Source organism: Cystoisospora suis, assembly GCF_002600585.1.
Source record: "Cystoisospora suis strain Wien I chromosome Unknown contig_5798, whole genome shotgun sequence".
Classification (NCBI taxonomy): Eukaryota; Apicomplexa; class Conoidasida; order Eucoccidiorida; family Sarcocystidae; genus Cystoisospora; species Cystoisospora suis.
This window is the reverse complement of record NW_027158588.1, coordinates 359-20808: the sequence shown is the minus strand read 5'-3', so window position 1 is coordinate 20808 and position 20450 is coordinate 359. Positions and strand designations below refer to the sequence as shown.

The 20450-nt window shown below is 43.3% G+C and overlaps 2 protein-coding genes across 2 annotated transcripts; one reads left to right on the top strand and one right to left on the bottom strand.

Annotated features, from left to right (window-relative positions):
• Positions 1-304: 304 nt before the first annotated feature.
• Positions 305-7080, bottom strand: CSUI_009591 (smc n terminal domain-containing protein; the record flags this gene model as incomplete). Its single annotated transcript, XM_068069704.1, has 7 exons — positions 5757-7080; positions 5267-5401; positions 4489-4589; positions 3646-3720; positions 2379-2458; positions 1250-1294; positions 305-632 (listed from the first exon to the last, which is right to left on the bottom strand). Coding segments are annotated over exons 2-7 (717 nt in total), but the record flags the coding sequence as incomplete, so codon positions are not given.
• A 472-nt stretch (positions 7081-7552) lies between these two features.
• CSUI_009590 (uncharacterized protein) lies at positions 7553-20413 on the top strand (the record flags this gene model as incomplete). The annotated part of the gene is made up of 2 exons (XM_068069703.1): positions 7553-18199; positions 18556-20413. Coding segments are annotated over exons 1-2 (10470 nt in total), but the record flags the coding sequence as incomplete, so codon positions are not given.
• Positions 20414-20450: the final 37 nt, after the last annotated feature.

Sequence of the window (20450 nt, the reverse complement as noted above, 5' to 3'; positions counted from 1 at the left end):
TAGGTCTGAAACACTTATCTAAAAAAACCAAGCAGAAAAGCTTTCATCGTCTCCTCTGCAGGCTGTGCCCATCTCAGGTGTATGTACATACACCTGAGTATATGCAGAAATATACATAGGGAGAGAGAAATAGATAGATAGATTAAAGACAGATAGATTAAAGATAGATATATTAAAGACAGATAGATAGAAGACGATACATGTATGTGTATACAAGTAGAGAGATAGAGAGACTGACGTGTGAAGCCAGTCTTTTCGTAGATATGTTTCTGTTGTGTTTTGTATTGTCTTTCCTTTTCATACCTGCAATTACATATTCAATTCTTTCTTTTTCTCCTTCGAGAGATAGGCACTCTCTGAGTTCTTTTCTTTCCTCTGTCATTTCGTCGAACTTCTTTCCCAGGCTTTCCACTTGCTCTTGCACCCTCTCAGCTTCTCTCTTGCCGCACTTGAGTAGAGTCTGAATTTCCTTTGCCTTAAGATCAAAAGAGGTCCCTCCTATGACGTCTTGAAGAAGTTGAAGGCGCTCCGCACTGCTCTGTAAAGCCATCTGGGAGATACGGCCTTGCTGAATGAAGTAGGCTGTAGAGACACTCGATAGCGTCGATGCTCCCCCTGGAGTACTTCTTCCTCTGAGAAACAAGACGAAAAGAAAAAGACAAGGGAGAAGAGGAGAAAGAAGAGAAATGGAAGTTCATGGAAGCAGATGAGAGAGAAGAAAGAGAAAGAAAGAGTGAGAAAGAGTGAGAGAAGAAGAAAGAAGAGATCTATTGAGGTGAAGAGATAGACAGAGAGAGATGATGCTGACGGGTGGGAGATGCCGTTAGAAGAAAGAGAGATATGCACATGTATGTATGAAAAAGAAAAGAAAAGAAGAAGAAATCTGCGCATATGGAATTGCTTGAATAGCTTTGATGAAAGAGGAGGATAAAGACAGAGAGATAGATCTATGGATCGAGAGACATCTGATTTATCGATGGACGAAGAGAAATGAAGTATCATAACAAAAAGAAGACCTATCCTCCCTTCTAAATCCAAGAGGCTCTATCGATCTATACGGGATGACGTACAAACAAATAGGTCATGTTCCCCCCCTGTTTAACTAAGAAGACGACAAGGTGTCGATCACATTCATCCGTCCATACACCTCACTCTCCTACTGAAAATAAGCCGAGCACCCGGCGGTACCTAGCTAGCTAGCTAGCTATCTCGACTCTTATAGGCTAGACATCAGGAGGACTCTTCTCACCTCGCAAAGCCCGCGCATTCTAGGACTTGATGCAAACCAGCCTTACTGCGAAGACGAAGAAAGAAAAAGGCAATACAAGGCAAAAAAGATTGAGAGGCTATAAATTTTATGTAGATCTCCTTCTGAAGGGACAGAGGGAGAAACACACTCTCTTACAGTCTCTCTCCCTGTACCCGACCATCCATCGATATGGTACAGATCTCGCCGGGGTTCTCTTGGACCCAACGAATGAAGAGAGAGATCTACGTCTATTCATATATCTTTCTTTAGCCTATCTATCTATCTATCTCGTTAAGAAGTATTCGATTCGTGAAAGAAGAAGCAGAGAGAGTGTGAGAGTGAGAAGAAAGACGGTTATGATCAGGATACCATGATGTTCTCATGACTTCATCCACACCCCCAGTAAGCTACACTTTCACCACTGTACGTACACCCCAGAGAGCGACAGGCGAACTGCATGCAAAGAACGAAAGGAACTTTTTATTCCTGTATGAGTCTATCTAGCTATCCATCTTCATGCCTCCATGACGAAAGACGAGAATGAGAGAAAAGAAAGAAGACCTCTTTTGAAAGAGAAGAAGAAGAAGTTCTAAAGAATACGTCACCGAGAAAGAGGCGTTGCATAGGCAAATCTCAACGTGCTGAGAAAGAAAAGAAAGCCCTTGGAATAGAGAGAGTTCAGATGAAGAAAGGAAGAAGAAGAAATGGAGAGGCTAACAGGAAGAGTTCTTTTCATACAAGAGCAAGCAAATCGTCGTTGTACGAGATAGAAGGAAAAAGAAGAAGAAGAAAGAGAATACGTCACGAAGCCTACCCGTGTTGGTTAGGCAGAAGGAAAGAGATAAAGAAGAGATATGAAGTCAGAGAAAAGAAAGAAACGAAATAAGAAAAGAAAAGAAGAGAGAAAGTGTCAGCTTTTACAGAGAAGATGAAGGAAAGAAAGATGTATAGATTATCCCTACACCATGATGATGACGAACACTGTCTTACCTCCAGCAACTACCTCCAACTACTCAGCTTTCCCTCCTTCACACTTCGCAGACGCAAGAGCCAACAAGAAGAAGATAAAGAAAGAAAAAGAGAAAGAAGAAGAAAACGAGAAAGAAGAAGAAGAAGAGAGCTCCCGTACCTGATACGTTTGTGTTGTACGAAGCTCTCATCGCTTGATGGGCTGAAACAACGACGGATGCGTACCTCGTCGCTATCATACTGCAGGGACCAAGAAAATGAAGATAGAAAAATACCGAAAGAGAAAGAAAGAAAGAAGAGTGAGAAAGGAAGAAAGAAAGGAAACGAAGAGAAGAGTAGCAAGAAAAGTGTGTCGAATGTTTGCTTGCTACTTGTTACGGAAGACTGTTTGATAAGACAAAAACGAGGAGACAAGTATGACATAGAAAAGAAAGATAGAGAGAGAGAAAAATGTGCCTAGAGAAATGCTATTCGAGAGGAAGAAAGAAGAAGATTCAGACCCAACATAAAAGACGTATAAGACGTCCTTCATCGAGTCTCCTACACTTATAATTGGCAACCACATGTCAGTCGATATATCCTAACCTATCTTCAATCTATCTTCTATCTTCTATCTATCTATCTAAATGTCTTTGGTCAACGTTTAATCTATCTTTGATCTATTTGATTAGGTATGGATGTATCCGTTCATCTTTGCAGATTTCTCTACATGCCTCTGTATCAAATACATGTATGTCACACATCTACGTGAGGGATAAGACATATTCATACATGCGATTTATTCATACATATCTATACATACATATACATCGATATCCACATATACATACACACATACACAGACGTGTGACCTTCTCAAGACCTTATTAACTCCGAGGTCGACCCGAGAGGAATGAAGAGAGACTTCATTCCACAGGCGAGAGAAAGACGCCTGGAATTTCTCTCTTTGAATCCCTCAAAGGGGACCGAGACTTCTATGGACAGGATATGCAGTATGTATAGAGAAATAGAGATACATCGAGCTTCATAGAGATATGCATGTAAAAGAAGATGGAGTGGTGCTAGGGAACTTTACCACAAAAACGGGAGAATTCTCTACGCGACTTACGTAGATACATACACATACATATTCATATATGTCAACATATAGACTTGCACATATTCATATGTATACATACGCTCCTGTAGTCACACTCGCATACAGATATCTTTAGAGACAGGTATATATATATTCATAGATATCTATAGGAGTCCACAGAATCACATTCAGACACGGTCACTCTCTTGCATGTGAGAGGGGATTGAAAACAAGCCGGCGGTGTTCTTTGGAGATTAAGGATAGATAGATAGATCGATAGATATAGATAGATAGATAGAGACAGCTACGTAGATAGATGGAATGAAGATAGATAGACAGGAGGATTTACCATACAAAGACGGCGATCTTTATTACAGAGGACAAGCTCAACGAAGCCCTCAGTACATCTCTCGTTGACTCCTTCCTGCAAGGATGAAACAAGAAAGAGGCAAGAAGAGAAAAGAAAAGATACCAGCATGTAACAAAGAAAGGACACTATAGAAGCTAAGCTGAAAGAACGAAGAATCAAAGCGTACTTGCAAAGAAATGGCTATACACATGCATACACAAACCGCGCTCCCACATACACATCCATATATACATATACGCTAACAATGGATATAGCCATCTATCGATCTATCTAAATCTATATATATTTATGGCGACAGACCTGGGTAAGAGCAATAGAAACATCTACGGATGTATCCTCTTACATCTGTCTATCTGCCTGTCTATCTGTCTTTAGTTTATCTATCTATCTGTCTCTCTATCTATCTATCTATCTGTATCTCTATGTCTCTACGTGCCTATCTACATATGACTGTAAATCGACAAATGTGTCTATGCATGGAGTGAGCATGTGAAAATGAGAAGCTTTGCCTATACGTACAGGTCTCTTAGGACTGTTCCATAGCTACACCTACACTATGTATCTATACGTAGTAGTGAAGAGCTAAGCTTCTCTGTCTCTAGGTGTACGTACACTTGCGCCTCTGAAGGCTAGCGATGTACATAGAGACACCGTACCGCCTGTGGCGAGTGTAGGTCTCCATATATCAGGAGCAAGAAGATAATCATATCCCATGCAGGCTATATATATATATATATATATATGTATAGGTGAAGAGTGAACGAGAGACTGAGAGAGGAAGGAGAGAGGAAGAAAGAAGGCGAAAGAGAGAAAGAATCGTACATGAAGAAGCATTCGTCGCTCTGAGTTTGAGTGTCCTCCTTCTCCAAGGGCGAAGGCAATAGCAAGAAGTATGTTGGATTTACCGCTCCCATTGCTACCAACTGTATATACACCACACATACACACACAAACTCACACCCTCCAAACAAACGAAGAGACACGTAAACACATCTTTCTATCTTCCTATAAACAACTACCTATCTGTCTATCTTTGATCTATCTATCTTTCTATCTTTCTATCAGTCTGTCTATCTGTCTCCGTCTTCTATCTATCTACGTCTACATTTTCAGACCTGTCTCCGTGGATAGTCATCTGTACACGACCTGCCTACAGATTCTTACCGACCGGCTTTTCTTTTTCATGCTTGATGCAAGGGGTCTGATGAAGCTTGAAAGGAAGGAAGAACAACTTCTGACTGAGAGCGAACGCGGAAGTGTTGATAAGAAGGTGACGTAGACATCTACTTTCTCAGGTGTACGTACACCACCCCGAGTCGGGACGTCGAGCACAGGAGAGAGAGGAAGGCTACGATATGCCAGACCGCAAGAAATCTGCCTATGTATCCTTCTTTCTCTCTCTTTCTTTGGATTCTATAGATATCTAGCTGTCTCTCTGTACAGACAACACGTGGAACGTGTGTTTCACGAGGAAAGCTTAGGAATTGCTGTCTCTCTCTCCCCTTTCTCCTTCTCTCGCCAGGCAGTCCCTTCACCTCTAGAGTGAAGAATGGAACACCGCGAGATCTCACTTCTTTGTTTGCTTTCTTCCTCATCTTACCTATACAATTATAGCCCGGACTGAAGTGTATAGTTGTCTCAGAGCGATAGGTACGGAAGCCTTGGATGGTCAAAGCTTTGATGTACATTGTGAAAGAGAAAGAAGAGGGTGAGAAGGAGAAATACAAAGAGCCTCCTAAGGACAAAAGAGAAAGCAAAGATAAGATAAAACTTCATAGGGGTTAGGCAGGTAGAAGACAGCGGGCGTCTCGGGGTGAGCGGACATGCAAACAGCGGAGGAGGAGAAGAAGTCGTCAAGGAAAGAGCCTGTTGAAAGAAATCTAGACAAGAAGAAAAGAAAAAGAAGAGAAGTGGCTTTCTAAAGTCCTGTTGTATCATTGTAAGAATGATAAGAAGCCGTTCATGACCCCTGGCCAGCTGGGAAGTTGATGCGAGCATGCACTACTAGTGAGACCCTTCACCCCGTCTCTCCTGTAATAAGTTATGATAAGAGACTGGAAAGAAAGAAAGAAATAGATGAATATCTTTACCTAGAGAAAGATATTTCCTTTCAGAGGAGATGTGCCGTGGATATCAGCATGTTGCCTCCGAGTAATTATGTGAGAAATGAAAGAAAGAAAGAAGAGGGACTTCGGAAACCTCGCTTTGTTTTCGTGAGAGAAGAAGTTCTTCTTCTCCTTCTTCTCCCGTTTACCGAAGGATAGACAGGTTTACTCTTGTATAGGAAGAAAAGAAGAAGTTCGGACAAGGAAGAAGAAGGAGGGAGGAGGGAGGAGAAGGAGAGACTGGCTTGTTTTGGGAGAGGATAGAAACGAAGAAGAAGAGAAGGGGTCGCTCGATTTTTTTCTCTGACCTGTTTCGACCTCTGAAGGATTAACGGAGAGAACGTCCGGATCTTGAGTAAGGAAGGATAGATCGATGGATGGATAGGAAAGTTGTCGAGAGACACTAGGAAGCGACGTAAAAGTAGAGGGAGAGGAAAGGATGAAGTGACCCCTCCTCTCTCAGAAGAGTCAGTCTAATTGTATGAAACACCATCCCTAGGGAGGGAAAAAAGGAAGGAAAGAAAGAAAGAGTGGGAAATAAAGAAAGAGAAGGATGTGAGTTAGAGGAAGCAGGGGAATAGAAGAGAGAAAGAAGAAGAGACCGATTTGTTTCTGTCAATTATTATCCCCCTTATCAATATTCTCTTTTCATTCAGGCTTTTAGCTTCGTTGTTGAAGAGGGAGAGAAGAAGCAGAAGAAGAATCGTTCTAAGACGACCGCACTCTTCTTGCATCTATCGGAGTTGAGCGAGTGTGAGGGAGAGTCAGTCCGCCGGGCTTTTCTTGGGTCAATTCGGGCTTCTGCTTCAAAGAAGTGCGAAAGAGAAGATGTTAGACGACAGACAGATAGGACGACAAGGTGTGTGTCTAGTTCAAGGAGTGAAGAATGTGAAGAAGAGAAGCAAGCAATCAATCAATCACTCATCTAGACAAGCCAAGCTTGATCGGCGTGTTTCTAGATAGATGTCTCCCTTTTCTAACCTGTAGTGAATGAGAGAAGAAGGAAAGACGAAAAGACAGTTGGAGTAAGTTGAACAAAAAGAAAAGAAGACGAGCTAGGTCAAAAGTCCATAAAAATCAAAAGCAAACTTCCTACTTTCTTGAGAATCTCCCATGGGGACCGCAGGAGGGAAGGGAGAAGGAGGGAGGAACGAGGAAGCAACCAACCTATCCGGGTGTATGTACAGCACGCTGACGAAGAGGGAGACGAAGTGAGTGATTGAGACAATGAGTGATCAGAGAGTCTCTTCCTATTTTCGAATTGATTTCCTTCAAACAACACAGAAGGAAAAGAAAGGCATTCGCCACGAGATGTGCGAAGTAGCCGAAGAAAACTCGGTATCTCTTCTCTCTTGGCTCCTATGGATAGAAAGACTTAAACGATCCTCTCCTTCGACCACCTACCTAAGAGGTAGACGCGGGAGGGCAAGAGACACACCTCCGAACTCTTGCCTCACCTTGTGCTAACGTGTTCCTCTACAAGAAAGGCTCAAGATGAAGTTCTTTCTCTAAGATGAACTAGGAAGTTGTGTGAAGCTTCTACCTAAAGATATCTATACATCTCTCCTAGTCTTTCTATCTAGCGCTTACTCTTCAATGCTAGACACCTTCGTAAGCTCCAAACTCCCTTGCTCTACTTTTCGCAAGATGGTCGAGTTTAGATGGATGAAGGACCAGCAGCTACAGCGCTGATATAAGGGAGGGAGATGAGAGAGAAGCAGGAAGGAGTCAAAAAGGAGAAGCAAATGCGGCAAGAAGTTAAAGAATATCCAACAAGAAGAAGACTTAGGAGATCGAGAAGAGATACACCCGTCAGGTTTTTTCTCATCTAGAAAGAGAAAACTCATTCTTCATCAAGCAGAAAAGTCAAGAATTGGCTATGATTGAGGAATGGACTGAGCTCACTTGCCTTCTCGATTCTCATCCCGGGGAGATTCAGACCGCTGCCTTTTAGCTAACCCGTGCTTCTCGGTTCTTTTCTTTCTTCAGCGATTCGTTTTTCTCCCTTTTCTATTTTCTTTGACGTCTTTTTTCTCCCTTTTACCGTTCATTCTCATTCTTTTCGCTTCTCAACCCCTCCAACACGCCTTCACACATAAGGTACACTACAGCGTTGATAGAGAGACGGATAGTTCGGTATCTCTTCCCATCTATCCCCATCCACCTCCTCCTCTTCTCCCGCCTTCTGCCTGTCTCGTGATCCCAGTCTCTTAACTTGAGTTTTCTCTTCTTTCTTTTCTTTCTTCTTTCTCCCTTCCTCTTTCTCTGCCTTTCCTTTGACTTTGCCTCCCCGTTCTAGACTTCGTTTCGTGTGCTGACACGAAGGAGAGAGAACAACTTCTGAAACTTCTGAATTCTTCTCCTCAGCGATCTTCTTCTGTCTCTCTCAGCTTCTACACGCAGGTGGCAACAAGGAAAGAAGGAGAAGGAATACGTGGTCGAACGAGATTTTTTACTTCTCTCTTTTCGCGATGTAAAGAAAGAATCTTCAAGAGAAAATAGAGAAAGATCTTTCTTTTCTTTCTTAGTTAGTTTACACTGGTCTCCCCTCTTCTCAAGACTACTTCTTTCTATGTAGCTTCCAACCTTACCTGGAGTTCGAGAAGACGAAGAAAAGAAGAAAAAGGGTATCATCTAGGAGAAATGTTGAAGGAAGGAAGGAAGGAATTGTTTCTCTCTTGCTTTTTGCTTCCAAAGACGTGCTGAGCTTTGCTATTCTCGTGATTCGTTTCTCTCTGCTCTTTGTCTGTAAGATCCAAGGTCAATGAGATGTATACTTCCGGCTGATAGATATCCAAAGAGAAGAGAAAGAAAAGGAAGAGAGAAGAATGAGGGAGGGAATCGAATCGCAGGCTTGGCTCTTTACTCTCATGGATTCTCCGTCTCTTCATTCTTCTCTTCTTCCACAGAGTTTTGCTTCGTTTCTTCTTCCTTCTCTTGTCTCACGGATTTCACACTTTCTCTTGAAACATTAAGCAAATTGCGTCTGTCGCTGATCAGAGAAAGTCTTTCCACTCTAATCCAGTTCACTTCAACTAATTATCTTTTCTATTAAAAGATAGGAGATTTGATCTTACCACTTCTTTCCTCTTCTTCCCTTTTTATCAGACATACCTCAGGTGTACATACACCTCACCAACTCCCTTCCGGGGGTGAGATCTACAATGAGGCTACATTTTTCCAAGTATACACAGACTTCCAAGCATGCATGCGCCTTCTCTCATGACCCATATCTTTCTTCCATTCACCATTTCTCTTTCTCGTCAAGCTCACAAACCTCTCATTCCTCTCTCTGTTCTTTCCTTCTTTTCTTCTCGTGAAAGAAGGAAGCTATGTGCCAAAGATCAGCAGTATATACACTCCATGTAACCAACCTACGCCTCCCTTTTCAGTCAAAGGTCTTTATTCTTCGGCAGTCTTGGTTCTGTCTTTCTTTTTTCCTTCTAGATCTCTTCTTCCTCTTCATCTTCAGGCGAAGAAGAGAATGTCTTTAGTATCGAGACTTTCTTCGATTTCTCCTTCTCTCACATGTCTTCGTAAATTGCAGAGAGAGGTGTCCTTCGTTACCTTCCTTGTCAACTTGGTCTATTTCTCTACGCTTTCATCTTTATACCATCGATGTCCTTCTGCCTAGACTTCCAAACCTTATAGAAAGATGTCTTCTCTCAATCGTTTCTTTCTTCTTTTCTATCTATATCATCTCGGTCCTTCTATTCCTTTAGTTGTGAAAGAGCTCATGTACTTCTCCTCCTCTTTCTTCTTGTATCTATTACGGATTTCAGAAGGCGCAAGAAAAGCTTCTTAAGGGGCTAAAGAATGGAACAGTCTTCTTCTCGCTTAAGTTCTAGCGCAAATCGTAGAGAAGTTAAGAGAGAAGAAAGGTCTCGTCGAGTTCATCTACAGGAAGGGCAGATGAGCCGCTCTTACTCGTCTCACCCGAAAGAGCGATCTCTTGACTTTTACCAAGGCTCTTCTTCTTCCTCCTCTGCTTTTTCGACTTCTTTTTCTTCTCGTCATTCATCTGATAGGAAAGAGGATTCTTCTTCATATGTTCCTTCTTCACCGTCCAAAGGAAGAGAGAAAAGGTCTATTGCTTCCTCGTCTTTCACATCCTTTTCTAGACCTCTTTTTTCTTCTTCCTTTTCTTCTTCTTCTTCTCGTCATGTGGATGCCGGCCGTGTGGCTCCTCGCACGAGTACTACTACGACAACTTACGAGGGAGTGAGTAGTGATGGTTTCCCTCGAGGTGTATGTACACCTCAGCATGAGGGGGCTTCACATAGAGAGGTCCTAGGGTCGCTTATTTTGGACAGAGAGAGGCAAGATGAAGAAGAGAGACGCATGCATCGAGATATTCACCAATCGAGAAGTCATAAAGAAGAGAACATGAGAGGTCTTCTCTCTTCATCTTCACGTCAACAAGATCTCTCTCTCTCGGAAAACCTTCCTGGGAGTTCTTTGGAGGTCCAGAAAAGACACATGCCGGTAGAGTCCGATCCTATGCTGGTCGTGTGTCTAGACGACTCAGAGAATGAAGATGAGAGAGAAAGAGAAGATCAGGAAAACGAAGAAGCAAAGGAAAGACAGAATGAAGCGACGAAGGCGTCGTGTACATATGAGGGGGGTACTACACGCCTGCCTTCTATCATCCAGGGGAATAGTAAAGACTCGTTATATGGAACAGAGAGAAGTTGTCATGAAAGCAACAGAGCTTCGAGGGCCTGCTTGGATAGGCGATTTCCATCCATAGAGGAAAGAGCAGACAGAGCAGAACAAGGAGAAGAGAATGTGAATCGTCCTTCTTCTTCTCTTATGAAAGACGGTCAAGATAAAAGAACGTCGGATAGACAAGGAAGAGCGCCATATTCTTCAGATATTCTGCAGGTGGAAAAACGACCTGAAGAAGTTAATAGAAGAAGAGAGAGAAGCGTGACTCGAGATAGAGAAAGCGAGACAAGCAACGGCAAGGCAAAGAGAAGGAAACGTTTTGAAAAGAAAGGTCATGAAGAGCTCCATGGAGAAAATGAAGAAAGGAAGATGGCTCCATTTCGTCACCCGGGGAGAGAGGTTGAAGTGGTTCTCATTGAAGACGAAGAAGAAGAAGAAACAGATCAAGAAGAGAAAGACAGAGAGTTGCAAGGCGAGGAGAAAGATGGGAAGATGAAGAAGGGACTCGGTGGGAGAAGTCGACGAAGCGAGAAAGAGAGAAAGCGCTCTTTCAAACCTGTCGGACACGATAAAGAAGAAGAAGTCGGAGAAAGGTCTCATACATCTGAATGTGCTTTTTCATTCTCTTCTTCTTCTTCTCCTACCGGCAGAAGTTCAACACGCCCCCCTCATTCCTTCGGTGTACCTGCATCAAGTCACTCAGATGGAAGAGGAGGAGGTGTCGATACACCTCAAGTAAAACAAGAAGAAAGCGACGGGACTCTTCATTCCTATGATGGTACTCCTCTTGATCTACACACGAGAGAGGCGAGTCTTTGTCTACAGAAAGATCACAACGAAGGTGACAAAGAAAATGCTAAGTTCTCCATGAACACACTCTCTCACGAAGATCCACAAGAAGACTTTTCTTCCACTTCAGAGATCCATCATGTGAATGAAGATCCATCTTCTCTTCCAGAACCTGAGAAAGATGAAGATGAAGAGGAAGAAGAAGAAGAAAGGAGAGAAGAGCCGAGCGTCTCGTCAGCTTCTGCAAATCCTGATAGTTTCTTCGATTTTCTTAAACACTCAGATCAAGCCACAGTCAACGGCCCCGCTACATACCTCTCTTATCTCTTACCGTTCGAGGAAGAATGGATTACAGGAGAGACGTCTAGACCTCCTTCGCTTATCTCTTTGATGAGTGAGTCCATTAGCCAGGCTCTTCTGTCATGCGGGTCTCTGTGTCAGTGTACCTCTCGTCAAGGGGAGGAGACGAAGAGGAAGAGGAGAAAAAGGAGGGGGAGAAGAAGAAGAAGAGAAAAGGCTGCTTCTCCCCCCGGCCAGGATCGTTGTTCTTCTGTTTCTGGAGAGGAGGTGGATGAGGAAAAGACATTTAGCAATGAGAGAAAAGAAGAAGAAGAGGATGGTGATGGATCGGAGTTATGTAGAGATGGGGGGGGAGACAGGAGTAGTAGAAGTGAGAAGGAAAGGAGGAGGAGAAGAGATAGCAGAGATGGAGAAGGAGAGATGAAGATGAAGAAGCAAGGTCAAAAAAATGGGGAAGAAGAAGAAGAAGAGACGGAGAGACAAGGTGAGGTAGACGGAGTGCGTGATAAGAAGGAAGAGAGTGTGAGTGTATCGAGAAGAGAGAAAGGAGAAGACATCGGAGAGAAAAGGAGTCTTATCTCTCAAAGCAAAGAAGAAGAAGAAAGAAGGGATGTGATGAGCAGTCCCGATGTCCGTGCGATTGGAGCTGCTTATCCAGGAGTCAAGAGAGAGAGAATGGATGGTCGCGAAGATGAAGAAGAGACGAACGAAGAGTTCGAATCTTCCATCCCTCCTCAAGACTATCAGACTCCTGGGGAAGGGGGGGGACTTCATGTGAGTGAAGCAAGAGAATCCATCGCGTCTTCTGCATCTCTCTCCTCTTCTTCTTCTTCGGCGTCTATTTCTCTCCCCTCTTCATCCTTACAGTATCCTCCATCTGTTCTCCTCCAAGATGATACACAGAATCTCTCCTCGCATTCTCTTTTTTCTTCTTCTTCTCCTTCACTTCAGTTTCTTTCTCCTACTCTTGATCTCTCTTCCTCTTCTTCTTCTGCGACGGCCACAGGTCATCTGTCTTCTTCAGAAGACACCCGAAAAAGAGACCTCTGTCCTCCTTCTTCTTCTTCTTGTTCAACTCACACAGGCAATGCGAGAGAGAAGAACAGAATCCAAGAATCTCTTCTATCTGCTTCTTCTTCTTCTCCTCTTCTTCTTCTTTCTCCTTCTTTTCCTTCTCTTCTTGAAGAAGATGTCTCTGAGAAAGACGAAGCCTGCTTTCTTGAAGGGACCCTTAGACACGCGTTCTCAACGGCGGCTTTTCGTCAAGCCTCGACAGCGACCAGCCAAGGAGGATGGACTCTCGCTTGTTTCTCTGAGGAAGATGAAGAAGAAGAAGAAAAGGGAGAGAAGGAAACGAGAGAAGATTGCATGTCTTATTATTGTGGCGCACAGCATGAGGAGGGAGAAGGATTCAGAGGGGGAGTAGAGAAGGAAGGAGATGGATCTACGAGGAAGAAGAAGAAGAGGAAAAGACTTCATAAAGATGTAGCTCGGGTGTATAGACACCTGAGTGAATCTTTTCTTGTCTTGCTGTCTCGTGAGTTTCAAGAGAAGATTCGGGAAAAGAAAAAACGAGAAAGAAGGAGAACAAGAAGAAGAAGGAACGAAGGAGGAACAGATCGAGAGAACAGAAAAGAAGAAGAGGAAGAAGAGAAGATCAAGTCCCGACTTTCTTCCGAGGGAGAAGAAGACCAGGAGGGGGAGAATGAGGATGGAGAGGCAACTGCTCATATCATTAGAGAAGAGATAGACGAAGAAGAAGAAGAAGCAAGTGAAGAAGGAGAGAGAAGAATCCAAGCTTTCGTGAATGCATTTCTGAAAAAGTTCTCTTCTCTTCGTGAAGAAGAGGGGGTTACACAGACACGGATCAAAATCGAAAAAGAAGAAGAAGAAGAAGAAGAGAGATGCGTCGATGAATGCCTTGTTAACGTTGATAGAGATGAAGAGGGAAAAGGAGGAGGAAGAGAAGGAGAAGATCTGTCATGCTATTCGTGTTCTGATCCCCCCCATGCAAGAGAGAATGGAGAAGAAGAAGAAGAGATGAATCTGGACGGCTATCTTGTTAATCTTCTTCTTGATGTGAATGAAGACTTTGCCTCTTTCTCCGATCAGCATAAGATCCTTCTTATCTCTTCAGCTCTTCGACTTCTTGAACGGGGCGGGGGAGTGAAGACGTTCCTGCAGAAAGCTTCTTCCTCACAGCAAGAAAAGAAGAGGGAAAAGGGAAGAAGAAAGGAAAAGAAGAAGAGTGGAGAGAAAGGAAGAGAAAGAGAAGAAGAAGAAGGCATAGAAGAAGAGAAGAGAATCTCAGGAGAAAGAGAAGAGGACGGGAGACACAAAGAAGAAGAAGAGGAGGTGCAGGAGAATGAAGAAGAGAAAGAGAAAGAAGCTCATGGAAGACACAGGCATCTCGAAGAGAAAGAAGATGTGATGGACGATCAAGGACCTCTTGAAGAATCCGTTTTCTTTAACTTACTTCGCTCGAGTTCTTCTTCTTCTTCCTTTTCTTCCTTTCATTCTTCTTGTGTATCTTCCTCTTCTCTTCCTTCTTCATCTTCTCTTCCTTTCTTCGTGCCGTCTAGAGAATCTCTCAACTCTGGTCTTGTTCTTCTTCTTCTTCATCTATCTGATATGGATCGACATCTTCTCTCTTTTCGCCAACGTACACTTCTATCTTCTCTTGATAAGAAAAGAAGGAGTCTTTCTTCTCTTTTAACTCACTTCTCTCTCCCTTCTTCATCTTCGGAAGCCTTGTTTGACGGGACAGAAAAAGACGGGGGATTTCCTTCGTCTCAGGTAGAAAGCCCTTTCTCTTCAGCAGACATGCGAGAAGAACATCGCAGAGAGAAAGAGATGGAGACGAAGAAGAAGAAGAAGATCTTTTGGCAAGAGACTCACAGAAAGACATGCGAAAGAGAAAGAGGAGAAGGAAGGGATGAATTGAGACGGAGGGTTGCTTCTCAGCTTCCTTCTAACAGAATTCTCGAGAGTCTACGGGAGACGCTTGCCAGGAAAGAGACAGATAAAGAAGCGAAAAAGAGTAAAGCATACAGTATGTTAATCGATCATGAAGATGAGAGAAATGTCGAAGAAGCAAGAGAAAGAAGTAGAATCGAAGAAGAAGAAGGAGAACAGGATCTCCTCGAGAAGATAGAGGAGAAGCCTGGGGTGGATGGTCGCGACGACCTGACGAGGGAGGAGAGTCTTTTTAGAGAAAGAGAGAAGAGATTCTTTCCTCGAGAGAGAGAAGAAGATTTCTTTATCTTTGGTCAGATCAACTGGTTTATGCAGATAAGAAACTATCTTCTGAAAGAATCTCGAAACTGCATGCGGATCCTTGCTGGGACTCATCGGAGTGCGACTGAGGTGTATGTACTGCGGCACCGAATGAAAAGTGGAGAAGACAAGAATGCAGAGATTCTTCACGGAGCGGAAGAAGAGTTAAAAGAAGAAGAGCATATGGAGTATGACCTTGTTCGTCTTAAGCAATGTGATACGAGAAGAACTTCTCTCAATGAAGATCAGGGCGATGGTAAGAAGAAGAAGACAGAAAGAGAGAAAGGAGAAGAAAAGGAGGAAGAAGAAGAAGGAAGAAGAAACGATGAGGAGTGTAGAGAGAAAGAAAGAGGAGAGAATGAAAAGGAGAAGAAGAGGATGATAAAGAAAGAAGAGGACGGGGAAAAGATACACAAGAAGAAGAAGAAGAATAGCATTGAGGCAACAGCGAATTCCATAGAAAGTGAGAAACAGGGAGAAGAAGAAGAAGGAACGACGAGCAACACGGGAGATAGATCTTCTTCATCTTCTTCTTTATTTGATACTGAAAAGATATTTACCTCTTCTTCCTCTTCCTTCTCGCGGCCTCCTCTCTCATTTTCTTCTTCTTCTTTTTCTGTTTCTTCTTCTTTGCCTCCTCACATCGATGTGGAACTTGCATTCCTTCTATCCGTAAGATCTCTACTTCTTCTTGAATGTGTCCTTTATCTCTCTCCTTTCGCTCTCTTACTTTCCTTTCCTTCTTCTTCTTCTCTGTCTTCTTCTTCTTCTCTGTCTTCTTCTTCTTCATCGTCAAAGAAGAAGAAGACATTGTTGATTCCTTCCTCGGGCCTTTCGAAGGACTTTTCCATCTCTTCTTCTTCTTCTTTCTTTGTTCTCTTCCAATCAGAGCTGAGGCGCTTTCCTTACCCGGCTGTTCGCTTCTTTCTTAACCAGCAAGATGCTCTTGTGAGACAACTCTCCTTCTCTTCTTCTTCTTCCAAAGATGGCTCTTCTTTCGAAGAGATAGATCACAGGAGAAGTTCTTCTTCTTCTTTATCCTCTTCTTCTTCTTTGGCAAGTAAGGAGAATGACAGAGCATCGGACGACGTTCACGACGGAGGCTATGCTAAACACTTCCCTCAGCCGTACATAGGGGAGATACCAGGAAGGAGAAGAAGAGAAGAAGAAGAAGGTTATGAGAGAGAGATGAATAGGAGAGAAATGCGATTAACTCTATCGAAAGATGAAGAAGAAGAAGGTGTAGAATTAGGAGCGAGTGTAAGAGAGAAGTGTAGGGAAGAGAAAGAAAGAGAAGACGAAGAAGAAGAAGAGAAAGAGATGGCAGTGTCGCGTTCCTCTTCATTTTCAGGCTCGAGTTCTCTTCGACAGAGACAAGACGCTTTACTGGATTGCTTGCAACTGTATCTTGAACCTTCTGAAGAAGTAGTACAACAAGAAGAAGAGGAAGAGAGTACACAGAAGAGAGAAGAAAGAGAAAGAGAGATGAGAGCTTCTCCGAGGAGCTCTCCTCATCCCGGTGTGATCGGCTCTTCTATCTCTCGACGTGAAGAGAGAAGAAGCGAAGAAGATGATGAAGAGAATAGCATAAAAGACAGAAGAGAGTTTTTTCTTTTCTTCTTGTTAAGAGTTCTAGATCAACTTTCTTTCCTATTTCATACATGTCATAAGAACCTTTGTGTGTATATACACTCCGTACATGATCAGTGGGTCGCTGATAGCCTTCTACCTACATGGTATGCCAACTGGGTTGCTGGACGAGCCTTTCATGAGCTTCTCATTCAACTTCTCTCAGAGCGAAAACGCCTAACAGAGGCTCTTGCTGAATCTTCTTCGTCGTCTTCCTCTTCTTCTCCTCTCTTTCTTTCTCGTAGAAAAGCGGCGACTTCAAGAGATATCCGGGAAGATGCAGAAGACGAGAAAGAAGAGGAGGAGGAAAATAAGGAAGCAGAAGAAGAAGAGGATCAACTGAGGGGCAGAGAGGAAGGAAGAAGAAGAAGACGCCATGAAGGAGACGAAGTGCATGCAGAAGATGAGGAGATGACTCAAAGTGAAGGGGGTGAAAGAAGAAGAAAAACAAGAATATCGGGAGAGAGGGATGAAAAAGATCATGAAGAAAAGGATCTAACAGGCGGTTCTGGCTCTTCTCTTTTTCTTCCTTCATCTTCTTCTTCTTCGTCTCTACTTCCGGAAAAGAAGAGGAAAGGTAGGAGCCTACCTTGGATGTTTCCACGCGGTAAGGAGAAGGATGCAGACGAAGAGAAGAGAAGAAAGAATAGTGGTTCTGGTGTATCTACAGCCGCTCAAGAATATCAACATGAAAGGGCGGTGATAGATGAGGAGAGGGAGAAGAAAGAGAAGAATAAGAAGATAGGTGTCGATTCTCGAGAGCTTCTCCATTCATCTCTGTCTCCTCCTCCCCCTGTCGTCTCTGCAGGAGATCTTATCTCTGACTGTTGCTCTTCTTCTACTTCACACCCTTCTTCTTCTTCTACAGCCACTACTGCTATGTCACCTCCTTTCTTTTCCTCGCTTTCTTCTCCTTCGCGACATCTTCTTCTTCCTTCTTCTTCTTCTCTTCCTTCTCCCTGTCTCCCGCCTCCTCTCCTGCCTTCTTCTCCTGTTGGTGAGGGGCAAGTAAAAGAAGAAGAAGACATTCTCTTTTCTTCTTCCTCTTCTTCTTTTTCTACTACACGGCATCTCTCCTCGTCGCTGGTATCTCTTCTCCCTCAGTCTTCTTCTTCTTCTTTTAGCACAACGACTTCCTCCATCACGACCACGACAGTAGACGACGAAGAGACCTTACAGGGCTACTGGCGAAGCGAAAGAGAGAAGTTGCTCTTTGCTCTTTTGCGAGGGTGTCCCTATCCAACAGACATTCAGCGTCTTCTCCATCTCTCTTCATCTTCTTCTGTTCAGTGGAAGAAAAGGATTTTCAAGAAGTACGGCTTAGAATCGGATGACGCGGAGAGGCTAAAGAATCTTCTCCTACTCCTACAGGCCTCTCCCTCTTCTTCGCTATCGACCATTGTTGATACAGCGGCTATAGAGCCTGATCTCTCCTCTTCCTCGTTAACACCGTTGGATGAGGGCCGCAGAAGAGGATTCAGAGAGGAATGTAAAGAAGAAAGGACAGAGGATGGCGAAGATGAAGAGAAAGAAAGAAAGGGGGATGAGAGGATGAATGAAAGAAGGAAGGAACCAAGTCAAGAAGAAGGAGATCAAGAGGGAGATGTAGATGGAGAAGAAGAGGAAGGAGAGAAAGAAGGGGAGGGGCAAACGAAAGAGGAGAAAGAAGAGAAGAGAAGGGAGAAGATCCTAATGCAGGAGTACTGGATGTGGTTAGGAGAAATTCTTGTTCGTTACGATGAAGATTTCGAAGATGTCCAGGAAATGTAAGACACTATTAAGTAGAAGAAAAAGAAGAAGACTGCCAAATAGATTAAAGATAGATAGATAGATTAAAGATAGATAGATAGATTAAAGATAGATAGATAGATAGACGTGAGTGAAGGCAGGGTATGGATGTTGTCTTTCTACCGTGTATCAACGATAGATGGGGCGTCCCTAGTCTTGTAGGTAAATTTCATTGAACAGAATTTACTTGTGCTTTTCATTTTTTTCCTGTCTGCACATCTCGTGACACTTTAGAATAGCATTTGGATTCGTTCTTTCTCTTCCTTTTGGTGATACACAACCTTAGGTCATATCTGGATGTCTGTCTCTTTCGTATTTTTTCTTTTCTCCCCAGAGATTCATCCTCTCAACTCCAGCGAGTCGCGCTTCCTTCATTTCATCAAAATCCTGAATGGAGATCTTCTCTACGTAAGTACTATCCCACCTCGGTAGATAGATATTACTACAGTATTCCTGCGTTATCTTACTGTTGCTCTTCATCTTCTTCTTCTTCTCTCCAATCTTCGGTGACTTCCCTCCCTCCTGGCTGTGAGGAGTTCGACAGAGAAAGAAGGGAGGAGCGCAGAGAGATGAGCGACAGTGATGTCTATTATACATCAAGAGAGGGACAGAGGCGAAGAGGGGGAGAACAAGAAGAAGAAAGAAGTGGAGAGGAGCCGAGTAGAAGGGATGATAGGAATATCTCTCATCTTCCTTTGCAAAATGAAAGGACTCGAGAGGGAGCGGAAGAAGTCTGTGGGACTTCAGGTGAATCTATACGACGGCAACAAGAAAGAGAAAGACAAGAGGAAAAAGAAGAAGGAACAAGATTGGAAGGAGAAGGTTCGGTATCGAAACAAGAAGAAGAGGAAGAAGAAGAAGGAGAGGATGGACGAGGAGGAGGAACCAGAAGACCAAGAAGAAAGAGAAGAGCATTACCTTGGTATGAAAAGAAGAAGAAGAAGCATATTCAAGACGAAGATCTTACATCGCGGAATGGCTTGAAGGAAGGGAGAAAGAGGAGGGGATCGCTCACTTCACATGAAGCTTATCCTTGTCATCTAGACAACCATGAGGATCCTTCATTTTCCTCCTCCTCTTCGTCGGGTGTACGTACATCACATGTTCTAGATCAGATTCAACCTTCTCACTTACCTCACGAAACGTCTCATGCAAGGATCTGTTGCATCGGGACGTCTTCTGTTACAGACTCTTCTGGAGATAAGATTCTATGGCAACAGCGAAAAGAAGAAGAAGAAGAGGATTTTTCTGAACAGGAAGAGAAGAAAGAAAAGAGAGGAGAAGAGGAAGGTGTTCTGTTAAAGGAGATGAAGAAGAAAACTGAAGGGAGACAAAGCGTCTGCCCTATAGTTGTTCATGGACAAGCAGGTGTAACTACTGAAGGTTCAAATCATGGTATAAGGATCGATGGAGAAAGAGGTCGTTCTTCTCTTCCTCTAAGTCTCTCTTCTTCTTCTTATCATTATACATCATCTTCTCTTCAAACTCAACGGAATTTTGGAGATGATGCCCTCAGAAGAGAAGAAGAAGAAGAAAGAGATGAAAGGGAGAGAGACTCGATGGTGAACAATCGACATTTGCATGATGTCGCACTAATGGGAGTTACGGTGCATGCAAGCTACCAAGGAGGCTCTCTTCTTTCTGCACGAAAGAGATTTCCTTTCCTGGGAAATTCTGGAGATCGTAACTCTTCTTCTTACCTTTCAGGTGAAAAGGAAGAAAGAACAAGAGGAAAAGAAGGGACAGAGATGGGCGCAAGAATAGATGATAGAAGTAAGATCATGAATAGAAGACTTCTAGGAGATGAAGAAGCCAGGGTGTATCCCTATTCAGAACCAAACAGAAGTCTGACGATAAGATCAGAAAAGACAGAAGAAGCGTATCCTCCTTATACGATAGGAATCCAGCGAAACATTCTTGCTTCCCTTCCGTCAAATGGACCAGGTAACAGTTTAGCGAAGAGTTCATCTTCTCTCCTTCCTTCTTCACAAAGAGAAGGAGAATTATCTTCCCTAGCCAAGAATTCATCATCGTCAGAGAAGCAGAAGAAGAAGTACAAGAAGAAGGGAGACCAGAGGGATGGAGAGAAGAGCGCTCCTTGCCTTGAACCTTCTGCTTCTTCTCACGTGTCTACGATCACATCAAGGAAAGATAGTAGACATCTTCTAGTAAAGAAAGAGAGAATAAGAGAAGATGAGGGAAGAAGGCGGCTGGAAGAAAGAAGAGATC